Source organism: Lissotriton vulgaris, unplaced genomic scaffold, assembly GCF_964263255.1.
Source record: "Lissotriton vulgaris unplaced genomic scaffold, aLisVul1.2 SCAFFOLD_720, whole genome shotgun sequence".
NCBI classification, from domain to species: Eukaryota; Metazoa; Chordata; class Amphibia; order Caudata; family Salamandridae; genus Lissotriton; species Lissotriton vulgaris.
Genome location: NW_028252060.1, coordinates 303,760 through 317,687, shown reverse-complemented (window position 1 = coordinate 317,687; position 13,928 = coordinate 303,760). Strand labels below are relative to the sequence as shown.

Below are 13,928 nucleotides of genomic sequence, written 5' to 3'. Positions count from 1 at the left end.
TTTTCTGGCACAAATACTTTTGCTTAAAGTAGAACTATTCATAAAGAACAGAACTTCTATTTTTAGTAAATCTAGAGACATTATATTACCACGGCCTCTAGCACATTTTTTACAGCAATTGTATTTATATGTGATGAAATAGTCTCGCCCTTCTTTCTGTATTTAGAGACTTTTCATGTGTAATTTTCCGCGAAATCGTTCAAACTGATTACATATGCAATAATTATTGAATGATTACTATGCTTAAAAACGTACAGTACCTATATTATCATGTATTTCAACTACGCCATTTCAAATGCAATATGTATTTTGGGGTGGGTAGGAATACACGCGCATCCTATTGCTTTAGTTTTTAGTAATTTGATGGACATAAATTCGTGGAGTGGGTGTTGTGTTCTATCTAGGACCCCGATCAATATTGTGACCTCATGCCCCTATACGGCTATAATCAATTAATATCCCTATAATGGCATAAACGATCAGAGCCATATTTCAGTAACTAGTCTCTGCAGCTCATTACAGTACATGACACAGCGGAAGCCACTTCCTTAGATTCCTAGATGACACACAGAGTTCTTTCAACAGATAAAACCCCCAGCAACCTGGGAAAGCCCCGCTTGCTATGTTTTGATTAGTAATAGAACTCTAATGAGCACTGTAAGAACAACCAGTTCTTAGTGACATCTTTATTGACGTCTTATGTCCAAAAACTTACGTCAAACTCGGCACCTTTCAGGTATAAATAATACCAACGTTGCCTTAAGCAAACACAGCGATGATGGTGAATACAGGAGCAGAACAGCTGTCCCTTGCAGAGCCCAACAGATGCGAGAAGCCCACGGACGCTGCCCCTCCTCCTCCTTGACGCGCTGAGGAAGACGCTGTCTTTTCTCCTGCCAAGAAAATCCAGCTCCGGCGTTTCCAGCCTACCCTTGCGGGTAACTGGACTATCGAGTCCTGAGAGGAGATACCAGACCTCCAACATTCTATTCCAGAGGTACGGTGCTGACTAAACCCTTAGGAAGAATTCTTGAAGCAAACCCTTGGCAAAACCAACTTAACTTAAACTGGCTACTTACTCCCTCCCGAATATTAGGCTTAGGTCAGGTACACTGGGGTAGCCGTAGTTAGAAATACCAGTTGAGGACGTTAGCCAAATGTATATATGAATGTATATATTTTACTCATTTTAACTATCATATGGCTAAGAAACCATATCAATGCTTTTACAGTATTATTTCACAATACTCATTTTACTGTACGCACTTTTTATAATAACAAGTCTTGCAATTGTGGCAATTCATTTCTCTTGTATGAGAAGAAAGACTGTTCAATAAATAATACCGTTTTATTGAAAACGCCCGTCTCTCTATTCTCCGCATCCAGGTGAAAGTAATTTTGCACAACTGACTGAGTGAAATAGCTGTCTATTGTTTCACACGACTCTAGAGATTGACTCTTATTCTGAGGAGCAAAGTTGTCATGTTAATGCGGTTGTTGGAAAACTGAATCCCTTCTTGTCTGAGCCAGGGAATCTGATCACTTCCTATTCAGTCAAGAAAGTTTCCAGTGACCTCTGAGCTAGATGGTACAAACCCAATTAAGTCTAACATACTCAGTAGAGACCTGGAAGACCGCACTTCTACGTCTACACTGCTGTTTATGTTATTCCAATGCGCAGGGCCTATAGGGAAAATAGGAACTACACTACAAGACAGACTGAAGGCACAAAGGGCCTAGGGCAGAAAGAAATGCCACCTTTCTAAAAGTTGCATTTCTAAAATTGTAATGACAAATTTGACTCTGCCATTAAAGCGGGTTTATCATTACAATTTCATAGGTACCAAACATGCTATATCTACCTGCTCCTAATTAGGAGTTACAGCTTATTAAATGTAATAAGGAATCCCCAAAGGTATCCTGTGGGAGTGGTAGGCCTCACAGTAATCAAAAGTAAATTTAGGAGTTTTTGACTACCATGACATGTAAAAGACTGTGTCCAACCTTTTTATTACATAGCACTCTGCCCTATGGGCTACCTAGGTCCTACTGTAGGGGTGACTTGTATGTAACAAAACATGAGTTTAAGGCTTGGCCAGGGGTTTTAAATGCCTAGTCTACATGGCAGTTTAGAACTGCATTTAGGCTGCGGTTTGGGACATGTTTTGAAGTGCCACTTGAGTAGGTGACACAAAAAGGACCAGACACACTGGTAGCATTTAATTCACAGACCCTGGGTATATGGTATACTGCTCTACCAGGGACTTATAAGTAAATTAAATGTCAATTAGGTATATGCCAATCGAACCATGTTTAGGGGAGTGAGCACAAGCACTGGTTAGCAGTGGTAAAGTGAGCAGAACCCCAAGACCAACAAAAACAAATGTCAGCAAAAAAGGGAGGCAAATAAGCAAAACGTTTGAGGGAAGACCACCCTAAGGCCGAAATGTTTAGAATTACCTAGTTTGAAGTCTTATATTTATCACCACATCCATCAACCTAAATGAAAGCTGCCCAATGGACTCCTAAAATAGGGGACCTCGCAATTATCATTTTGAAGCCGACATCACTGGTCAAATGAGATATGTTGCAAAGTTGTGAATAACATATAAAGTGTGGTGTATGTACGCGCAGAACATGTTAAGATGAATATTAAATAATTAGAGCCTGAAAAAAGTAGAGCAGAACTTTAGGAAGGGGAATGTTGGTTCCCCACTAAATATGACCTCCGTATTCTTATAGTCTCGACTTTTACTTCCTACCGTTTGGGAAATGACTCCATTTAGGTTGAATTGACAATGTAGGCATTAGAATGTATGGCTGCTGTGCGTGGGAGGTGGAAACTGTGCGTTTCAAGTTCATCTTCTAAAAGATCTTGTTCTTTGAGCACACTCGGTTCTTCTAACTTTCATACTTCATAATTACTGTTTGTAAAATTTGATGGCTAGCAAATGATAGATGTAACGTTTATCTTTCTTCTATCTTTGCAGATGCACTCATTTCTGCCATACACTCTGACATTGAAGAGGCCAAGAAACAACTTGATTTGCCAGAATTCACAAAACTCAAAGACCAGTTCTTCAACAACACTGGAAACAATATAATGAATGGTCATTGACAAGCCTTTCCTACAGCCTTTTTCATATCCTAATTTGTCATCATGTGGATATTTTTGTTTTGAGAATCAATTGCTGCAGCCACTATAAATGTTATATTTCAGTATATATTCTGTACCATATTACTTCATCGACAAGTATTGCACTAGAGTTAGGAAGCAATGCATTGAAAACTGATGTCCGCTTTGTCCAGTGCACCAAGTTTTCTCATACTTTCTACTCCTTAACTTCATTTGAAGAATACCAGTTTGGAAGTTCCATAATATTTTTTTTACAGAAAATGTAAGACGTGATGAGAAGAATGTAGGCTTATTTATTGTAAGTTTAGCTGCAGGAAACGTTTGTAACTTTAAGAAATGCGTCACAAAAATATGACTTGATCTCTAATGGATTGTAGGTGTTACAGGCAAAAATGGTGGCAATACAGTTTATTAAAATTGTTATTACATTTATACAAATATATTTTAGATGGCAGTCTTGACCATTTATTAAGCACTGTGTTAAGTACACACTGCTTCTAAAATGCACAATATTTTTCGCTTCATTTCGTGAACCCAACTAAAGTAAATTTTGTCGACTGGGCACGCCTCCTCTTCCCCTGCACTTATGCAATGAAAGCAGTAAAATTAAACTATCCTAAAAAAACGTTCGTATGGCTCTTCAGCTACCTCAGTCTGTAGCCATTGTCCGTTCCTTATATACGACTATATTTTGCGGCATGTTGACAAGGTTTACTCTTATTAATGTGACGGCACACATACACATTAGAATGAGAAAACTCACTGAGCCTGTACAATGTAAACACCAATGCTTGGAGATAGCTCTTGGTCCTGTTTTTTAGTAAGCCTTATTTTATCCTGGCTTCCACTGACCTCTATGATTGTAATGGGAATATTTGATAATTACATCCATGGCATAAAATTAAGTGTGGTGTGGGGGCGTGCGATTTGTGAAGCTTTGGTGATTGTAATGTGATGAAACAATTAATAACATCTCTTTACATACTTTTCAAAACAAGCCAACTATTTAGGCCAGCTAGCTAGATGTTCAGATTTTTTTGATGCCAAGTTATTCCACACGTTTCTTCTCCATAAGAGATGACCCTTTATCGGGAGACCATTATTATTGGCTTTAAAGTTTTGTAACTGGATCTCCAAGGCAGTTCCGTGCTTTTTGTACACTTCCAAAGCAAATCTCTTGTCTTAGTGCCCCCATGTTGCGTATTTATTTTCCTACATCTCATTCCTATAATGATTCTCCTTCTAGACACAGAGTGCCTTGCATTACTAACTGCAGTTAACCACAAGTTGTACCTTCATTTCTCTCTTTTTTAGGAGAGCATTTAAGGTCAGTTTTGCGGGATACCTGAAGTGCAATTGAGCGTTTTTGTTTCTGGTCCCTTTTTGTACTATCTCTTTGTGCTGATCTCGCTGTAAAATTGTCACCTGTCGCCACACAACCCCTAGCATCTTGTTTTCTTACAATGTCAGCTGTCTTGCAGCTTTCTTTAAGAGTCAAAATGTTTCACAAAATACCAACTTAAATATTTGCTGTAATTCTACCTGGGCTGTGGTTTGAGCATCACTGTGGTAGTCAAATGGTATACTGCATGAATTTTCAAAAATAAGTAATGGGAACCTTGAAATGTTCGGCTGAACAGTGGGATACGATTGCCCGCTAGGGTCATGGTCATAATGTTGAAAATGAAGGTTGCAGTGTTGCAACAAAATCCAAGTTGGGTAATCAACCAAATGTGATGGCAGAAGTTAAGTTTGTGAAATGTTTACTTGCATACATTCCGGGTTCTAAGCCTAGCACCTTTGTTTTGCAGTGTAGACTTAACATTGCAGTATTTTCAATGCTTAGGGGGCATCTACTCTTTGTAATGTATTCATAAATACATTTGTCAGTTAACTAACGGGGTACCAGGATTAATCCACCTTTCGGTTCACCTGTGTTTGGCCAATTGTCTCAGTTTTTCTGATGAACGCGATTTTCTCATTTTGTTCTTTGTGTTTACCAGTTCAGCTAGTTTACATTGCCATATTATGTTTTGTAGGTGAATGGTAAATAAAGCATTTGCAGCACTTCACCGACATGCTGACTCTATTCCAACATGAAAATCTTAACTGTAGGATATTGTCTCAGTGTCTACTAGGATCCCTCTAATAGGAATTACTACTTACAGCACCTGCATTGGCACTTGCAAGCCAGCAGTCTGGTCAGGGGGACCCTAGAGCAGTGATGCAGAGCAGATTAAGACAGTCAACCAAAGCGAAAACCCTTGTTTCTTTGGACATGTAAGCGTTGCAACATATGATAGACTAGACTAAATATTCTGTTGTCTATGAAAATGGACAAGCTATTGGTTTATATTTTTTTTAGGCCTGATCTTCAGGCTTGGTAGCCTGCTGTGGCCTCCAGTAATAAATATGCGCCTGTCGCACTGCTAATGCAGTGGTTGTTGTGGAAGCCTAACTTACTCATTTTTATTTAACAACCTGCATTGTGAGTTCCAAACAGGCCTCACTCAGATAACCCATGCTTACACAAGTCTGCCTGCAGGTACGGCCAACAGTAGATCTGCAGAAATAATTCGGAATTTTAAACAGAGGACCAGCACTTCCCCCCTGAAGAATTGAGGCAAGGTTATCAATTTCACAACACTTGACTGCTGTAGTCTCTTGACTCAAAGTGAAATGAATCTTGTACTGATGTTACTATTGTGCTTAAGTCATGACGGACTCACTTATGAGGCTGGAGAAAAGCATAACCATAGTTGTGGATCACGATCTAAATTTCACTTTAGGGAATCTGTTAACTGGATCTACTGTTCTAGATTAGAAAGTTTAAACCCTTGATGTTGGTTTGATCTGGAACTGTTTTGTGGCAGATCACAACTGTCACGGAAACCACCAATTTGCAGATCATGCTGTTAAGGAGGGACCTCCCGTCAACTATACAAACACTTGATCACTGTCATGATATAGCTTATATAGCCCTGATATGACTGGTGGAATACGGTATGTTCAGTGCACCCACCGAGATGCAAAAACTATGAAGGACCGAAAGTGAGGAAGCCAGATTATGCCTGGACACATAGTAATCAGATCTCTCCATCCCAGTTTTGAACAAGTACTAATGGCTACAAGTGGGAAAATAAATATTTAAATTTTTGTGCCATCTGCAGACCCTGTGTAGAAATATGCCAAGCACACTGTGGAAGCTAATTCCCCAGGTCCAGCCTTTGTTGGGCATTACTTAATTAGTTGTTATTCCAAGTTCAGTCTCGATTATGTCCGTGCTCAGATCTTGACTCTAGAACACCTTAAATCCATCATTCAGCCTTCTTTCAAGAATGCCCCGAATACACAGGTGCGCAAGAATGTTTTTTTTGTCTACTATCTTACCACTGCTGGTGTTACTTTTAAGTAGACAGTACCCCCAATAACCTCTGTACAGATTTTTGGAAGTTGTCTTGGCCAAGACGAGAGGCTTCAAACCTCCTGCTAGAGTGGTCTGTGTTACTCACTCTAACCAGAGATGATCAAATGTTTTACACCAGTAGCTTCTTAGGTGCTGTGAAGTAGCTGCAACAATGCATATCTTCATAGCACAGATAACAATAATTCAAAATATAAATGATGGTCATTAACTACCTGTATGCACAAGAACTGTGTCCTCGTCTTTGTTGCAATTTATTTATTTTGACTCTCGTAGGAGGACAGATACTTTATGGATTAATGTGTCAGTGGCAACGTGTTCTGGATATTTATGTCAAACGTGTCATCATTAGTTTACCTTTTCTTTTTGTCCTGTGTATGGGAGTATTACACACATTGTCATTTATTGATATTGCTCAATACATTTTTGACTCTAGATGATTTAAATATGTTATCTGAAAGTGGATACAAATTGTCTTGCATTACCTAACAAATTTGGTCTGGAAATTCCTAGGTTCTGAATTTAGAATATGGATCTTAAGAGTGTAACGGAATGTTTTTTTTCTACGTGGAAACATAATTTCCTCCTGCGGAAATTAAAAGAATCACCAAAAATGTGTTAATCTATGCAATTCATAGACAGGAGTCCGTGATACATATATTTATACATTTATCTGAATCATGCCAACAAGGAAGGAAGGAGGTCTGTATTTGTTTCTGTATTCGGTTTCGGTGCGCGCACACTGCTCTAGTAAATTAGAAACATAAATGGGAACTTGACGTCCACCCTTCAAATCTCTGATGAATGAGAAAAATTCACCTCAAAAGACAAAGTCGAGCCTCTGGGTCAACTCCACATCCTGTGATTCTGGGCAAATCACTTAATCTCCCCACGCCTACAAAAAATATTAATGTGTTCTTGTGTAACGTAACTGGTGCTCATGTAAAGCTCTCCAATACCTTCAGGTCAAGTTTGCGATATATCGAAAATAAATAAATAAAAAAGAAAGTCAGTACTTAATTTGTGCCCATGGTTACAGCTGCTCGGCAATAGCACCTATTTCGTTACACCGGCACATATTTATGGCAGTGCGCCATTTAGTGGCTGTCAGTCTATTAAAAAAAAACACTTTAGCAAAGTGTTTAACAATTCAATATACAACTAAAGAAAATTATAATATTAGATCTGGCCATTCTTAAGGATTTGGGTCAACTAGTACAGCATTTGATGGAATGAAGTGGTAAGAATGTGTTCTTGTTACTTGTATTTTTTTAGCACTGGAGAGACCTGTGCGGCGACAGGCAGCAGTGGCCTCCTGCAAAATATCTTGGGCCCTCACAAATTAAGTGCTGCTTGGCATTCTCAGGAGGTCACTATCAGTGTTCTTGAATCACTTTGGGGAAATACCCTGAAGGCATTTGCAATCTGTAGTACTGTACAGTGATGCGATTATGTTGACAGTGTTTCTATTACAAAACATAGCAAAATAGATTTATCAGTTTTTCTTGGGGTGTGGGCCAATATATTTTTCTTGTGGGAGGTGGAAAGCAAAAGCATATTTTTTCCTTCCTAGAAACATTGCCGCGGTCAATTCTGCGGTTAAGTACTCATTTTAAATTGCCTTTTTTATAAAACATTCTACTTAACTGCCAAATGAACTAATGATGTCAAGTGGATTTTGTCTAGATTGCAAAATCAAATACCCTCTGAATCATTATCTATCCTAGCACCAGCATTTTAGAACTTGCTTCATACAACCCTTGCCCACCCATTTTGTTAAGCTCCATCCAATAGTCCATATTTCTTCTAATTTTAAAATGGTGGTGGACATACTTGCAGATTTTCAGCTGCCATAAGTTAAGCTTACATTCCTAAAGTGCTTTAGTGTACAGTGTTTCTTTAGGTCTGTAAAAAGTATGCGAATCAGACCCATTGTGATAGTTACGACAGAGAACATGATATTTTCACGACCTCCTTCTGTTACTAAACATTAGTTGAGCGCAAGAGGAGTGAGTTGGGGCACTTGCTGATGCACACCATTAACAGGTTTCAGTTGCAGTTTTAAAGATCGAGTCTCTGAATTGTGTTGAGTTGCACCCTTCTAGAAGTTCCAATTATTTCATGTGATCTCGAACTGCTACCTTCACCAGTTACATACCCTGCTGTAGCCATTGATGTCTCAATTACACCCAACCATTTTTGAGAGAACTTAAAAGCTGATTGCATGATGGTGATATTAAAGAATGTTGGGGGAGAGAAAGGTAATGTAGATGGAAATATTTTAATTAGTTGGCAGTACAAAGTACGTTATTTGAGGAGATATTTACTTTGTTGTTTAAAGTCTGAATCAAAATTTAGACTTTAACATTGAAAATTAGCTTTGTTGATTACTTCAACGCTCAACAAAGAAAATCACAATCCAGGTCACCCATACCTTATCCATTTCCTTGCAGTGCCTTAAATCAAGCTGTTAATAAAAGTTAATGTAATCACTTTTGTTGGTCCAAATGCAGGTCGTATGCTAAATGTGACTAAGGTATGGAAAATAACTTTCCCTTTCCTAATATACTGCTTCACAGCGGATAGTTTGGGTTTTGTATAAAATATTAGAAAATTGGAATGTTGGGAGCTCCATTGAACAGAATGGCGAGCTCCGGGCTTCTAATGGCCGGTAGAAGCCTGGAGCTCCAACATTCCAATGTTTGTTTAAAGCTGTTGCTGTAAACAATAGGCCTCACGGAGCCCAAGGGGATTTCAACCTTCTCGGCTCCATGAGGCCTTTGTTTTACAAAGTAGAACATTCTTCCTCCACTGGTCGGAATGTTCCAATAGCCTTAGAGCCCTCCGTATAGGGCTCTACCAGCCATTAAAGGCTTGCTCCCTTGTTAAAGGCCCTCGTCTTAGGCTCAGACCTTTAAAGCTGGTGTGGGCCTTTAATGGTCGGTAGAGCCCACTACGGAGGGCCCTAAGGCTATAGCAGAGCCCATATTTGCTGCTTCATTATGCAAGAAGGTATGCCATAATTAGATAATACATGGAAGCCTGCAATCCCTATATAAAAGCCATTCTCCAGTTTTCTTAGTGTAGTCAGTGTGACCTCTCTAGTCACCTGAAATGACGAAGCAGCTCAACTTTAATAAGTTATTACAGTTGACTTGTGACGCCATAATGTCTGCTGCCACAGCAAGCAGCCAAGGTGAACGGCAGGTCACAGAGCATAATTACAGCTTCAGTTTAGATAACAAAAACGAGAACCAATTTTTCATCCTTCTGATTTGTTTTCCTGAAACGAAGAGTGACTAGCAGAAAGGGGATAGTTATGGTAACTAGTTTATTTTGCGCATACTATAGGTCATTAGAGGAAAGATAGAATCTCTGCATGTTTCTACAGATCATGTGCTACACCATTTTTTTTGTCTGTTTCACAATTGATTGATTTTAATATATTTTTGCAACAAATTATTAACTGCATTTTGGTGTGTTTAATTTTACACTACAGATGCCATGTTTATTCTTCATGTATGTAACCAAAGATTTAAGGAGTTTATGTGAAGGGTGATGATGTGACCATGTTCTAATTGAAATAAAATACCTCCTGCTCTGTCAAAAAGATATTGGAAGTAACTTCGAGAATCCTTGACCTTATAATGTAACTCAGCCTTTTGCCTTGTTCCTCTATATGATCATGGTGACTTTCCTTTCCTTCTAATGTATGGCGTGTGGTACTTTGTTAAAGAATCCAAATCAGGTAGGCACTTTATCGTTCCATATTTTAGCGTTACCAAAACGTGTACATTGTTAATGTGCGCTACATCAGTCAAACGTGTTGTGTATTTTCTTCATCTGAGCGCGGCTTTGCTGTTGAAAAAAAGTACCACTTCCTGTAAAATGTAACCAAATGCAACCATAATGTAAACAAAACAAATAAGGCATTTCATTTGCAAATCACTTGTAATTGAAATTTGTGGAAAATTTGGAGACACTAGATGTGCATTTGTTTATTGAAGTTCGGCATCAGTCCCATCGTCTGGCTGCGTTAGTTCAATAAAAAAATCCTGAAATTATGTATAAATAAAAACTACGGAAAATTGCAAGTTAGCAGATGTTTGAGCCATATCTATCCATCTTGCTAATAAGATATTGATGTTTGCGTTGTCATAACATTTGGGTTATTTTTCAGGTTCACTTGCATAATCAAGTGTTACATCGCAGGACATTACAAAGACTAATAGTTTTTTACCCACCTATTATTTGTCATTTAAAAAAAGTTACTGTATATTAAATGATATCATACTAATCGGCTGATGTAAAACATTAGATTCAGTTTGTTTATAGGAGTGTGAGGTGGACGTTCATTTCCAAATCATTTTGGAAACAGACATGACAGAAGTATTACGTTTTATATTTATTGGAAATTCTTAATTGATCAGTTTGTTCTTATTCCTTGCCAAGTTGCACTTAAATCAAGCTGCTTGTACGTGTATGAATTTGTACTTGTAGTCATAAATTCTGGCACCAGTCTCTTTAACATATGCTGAGCTGAGCTACTAAGTGGTAGCCCATACTGCAAATGTTTACAAACACTGTCATTTTATATGTTGTGTACAGGAAAATAAACTATTTTCAAAATTCCGTTTTGTGGTTTTTTTTGTGTGTGTACTGGATGTTTATATAGTGCACAGCTGACATGGGTACAAGAGGCTTTTACACATATAAGAACAAGCTGCATTGAATGGAAAAGCAACATGTACTATTACCTGTAGCATGCAATCCAATGGAAAAAATGAGCGTGGAAACAGTTTAAGAAATGTGCTTTGCAAATATGGGTTTTACGGAGTTTTGAAAACCAGGTTTGCCTGATGCACCCCTAAAGTCTTGGGGGCGAGACAGGAGAAAGTTATCTTATGCTTATTAGCAGGATTTCTAGAATTGCCTTATCCCTCCTATAATTGAAGTAACCACAAGTGACATTTGTAAAGTAATAAGCTAGTTTCTGAAACCAGACCATGTATTCCTCCTTGAAAGTATTCAGGTCCTCGAGGAGGATCCATATATGGCCCTGCGGATGTGATCAGTTCCCCGTTAATGTGTGACAAGACAGATGCCTGTACAACAGTCATCCCTTGCAATCAGTGTTTTTTTGTTGTTGTTTTCTGCAGGAGGTGTTCCTGCCAGGGAACATATTTTAAATACAAACATAGTAAGAAAACCCTACCGATTTCAGAGATGGCTATTTTGGATGGTATCCCGAAAGGCTTAATATATTCAGTCTCTGCGTTAATCTGAGGTACAAGGAAGAAACTTGATCTACGGTAAATTTAAGTGTCGAAAGAGGTCTGGCATCCAAATCTTTAGGTTCTCCAGAAAGACCTTCAAGTAAATAATGATGCTATGGCATACAAATTTCATGGAGAGCCAAGACTCCTTGCATATTGGGCGAGTCCAATACCCTGGTGATCTACAGGAGCCCTTGGGGTTCCATATGGATATTAAAAAGTATGAGAGTATAGAACCGTGAGGATTGTGCTATGTTATATGGCATGATTTTGCGACCTTACCTTGTAATATGCTTCAAAACTGTCTTGTGTCCAGTAAAGCAAAACGTTTAGCTCAACCCTGACTCCCTGTGGTTTTTAGCAAAATGGCTTAAACAAAGGAACAAGTCTAAAGCATTTAGAAGCGCCACACATCAAAATAAGAAAGTCACACTACACAAAAGAAATGCAACGCAATGTGTATAAATAGATATTTTTACAAATTTTTAGATACCAAGACATATTTTTAAGTTAAACTTAAATCCCAGCTTTTTAGTTCAAGGCACAAACAAGCATTGGTAACTGTAATGTTTAGAAACCTTTGAAAGAGTTTTGTTTGGTTCGCCGGCCCAGGTTGGGCGACCAAACCTGCCAGGAAGGAGGTCAGGGGTGCCAATAAGGAGTACTTGGACAGTGACCTGGTCACTAAAGCAGTCTCAAGTCCAGTTACAGACTTTAAATCAAGAGCTTCTTAGACTTCAATGGAGTGGTCCTGATCGTGGGGATGCAAGATGATGAAAGAAGCTGTGGGTGTTGTGTGGTTGACAGGGATGTCCTTGCGGTTATTTCTTGATCCAGGGGTAAGGTGGGGCGACGGGTTTGTGTCCCTTGAAGTCCTCTTTGCGTCAGTAGAATGCCAGGTGTGGCTGGGCTATCGGTCTCTGTACACAGTGAGCCAGCGTTATACTTTGGTGAAGGCCAGTGTTAAAAATGGTATTCCTGGTTTGCTGATGTTTGCACCCAGGTCAAGCAGGAACCATCACTAGTCAGGGTAAGCTAGATGCACACTAAAAAATAACCTGTGCTCACCCTCTGGTAGCTTGGCACAGAGCAGTCCGGCTTCTCTAAAAAGACAATGTGTAAAGTATTTGTGCAACACACACAGTGCCACAATAAATGCACCACAAAAAGACTCTACAAAGGTTTAAAAACGTAGAGAAATATATTCTGAACAAACAAAAGACCAAAACTCCAAGGTACATAATTTAAGATTTTTAATTTAAAGGAGAAAATACAGTAAAGCCCTGAAAGGCACCTAGCGCTAAAAATGGTTAATTTAGGTCTCGCTGAACCAGTGCAAAGTCACAGTTCCGGCCGACCTCGGGGAAGCGTAGCCATGCCACAGGGCCTAGGCAGGTCCCGGTGAACTAAGTACCTTTCCTGGTCGCATGCAACCAAATGCGTCAATCTGATCCACGCAGTAAAGGTAATATGTTAATTCCCAAGATGGGTGCCGGAGTTGAGAGGCGTCGAGCAATGTGCTTAATTCTGTCACGCAGTTTAGGGGATGCATCAATCCCACCAAGATGCAGTGGCGGCGATACGTTAATCTCTGGAGGCAAAGCACTGGTTCTGAAGTGATGCTCCGATTTTACTCCTGCAACCTGGCAGATGCGCCGGTTCTGCTATACACACACAGGAGGTGCATCAAAATTCGTGTTGCAAGTATCTGGGCCACTTCTAGTGAGCCAGGCACAGAAGCAGGGGTAGAGACCTTAATATCCCTTAGTCTCAAGCAACTGGAGGCAAGCCAACAAGCCCATGAATATCACTTGGAGTGAAGGCAGAGTCCAGCTCTCCTTCACCAGAGTCAGGTAGCAGCAGGGCAACATGCAGAAAAGCAGTCCTCCCATAAAAGCAGTCCAGTTGAGTCCTTTAAGCAGCTCAGTCGTCCTTCTGGACAGAGGTTCAGGTCAAGATCCAGAAGTGTCTGATTTCAGGGATGCGAGACCCAGTACTTCTACTCACAAATGCTTTTGATGTAGGGGCTGACTTCTAAGCAGTCTCTGAAGTGCAAAATTATCCCTTTCAACCCAGTACCGTCTGCCAGGCT

General features: G+C 39.5%; 1 protein-coding gene across 1 annotated transcript in view; it reads left to right on the top strand.

Annotated features, from left to right (window-relative positions):
* RFK (riboflavin kinase) overlaps window positions 1-11,192 on the top strand; it is a 110,659-nt gene extending 99,467 nt beyond the window's left edge. The window contains exon 4 of the mRNA XM_086950978.1: window positions 2,991-11,192. Within this exon, the coding sequence (XP_086807104.1) occupies window positions 2,991-3,118 (128 nt within the window). The 3' untranslated portion in view covers window positions 3,119-11,192. The remainder of the gene's footprint in view (window positions 1-2,990) is intronic.
* Window positions 11,193-13,928: the final 2,736 nt, after the last annotated feature.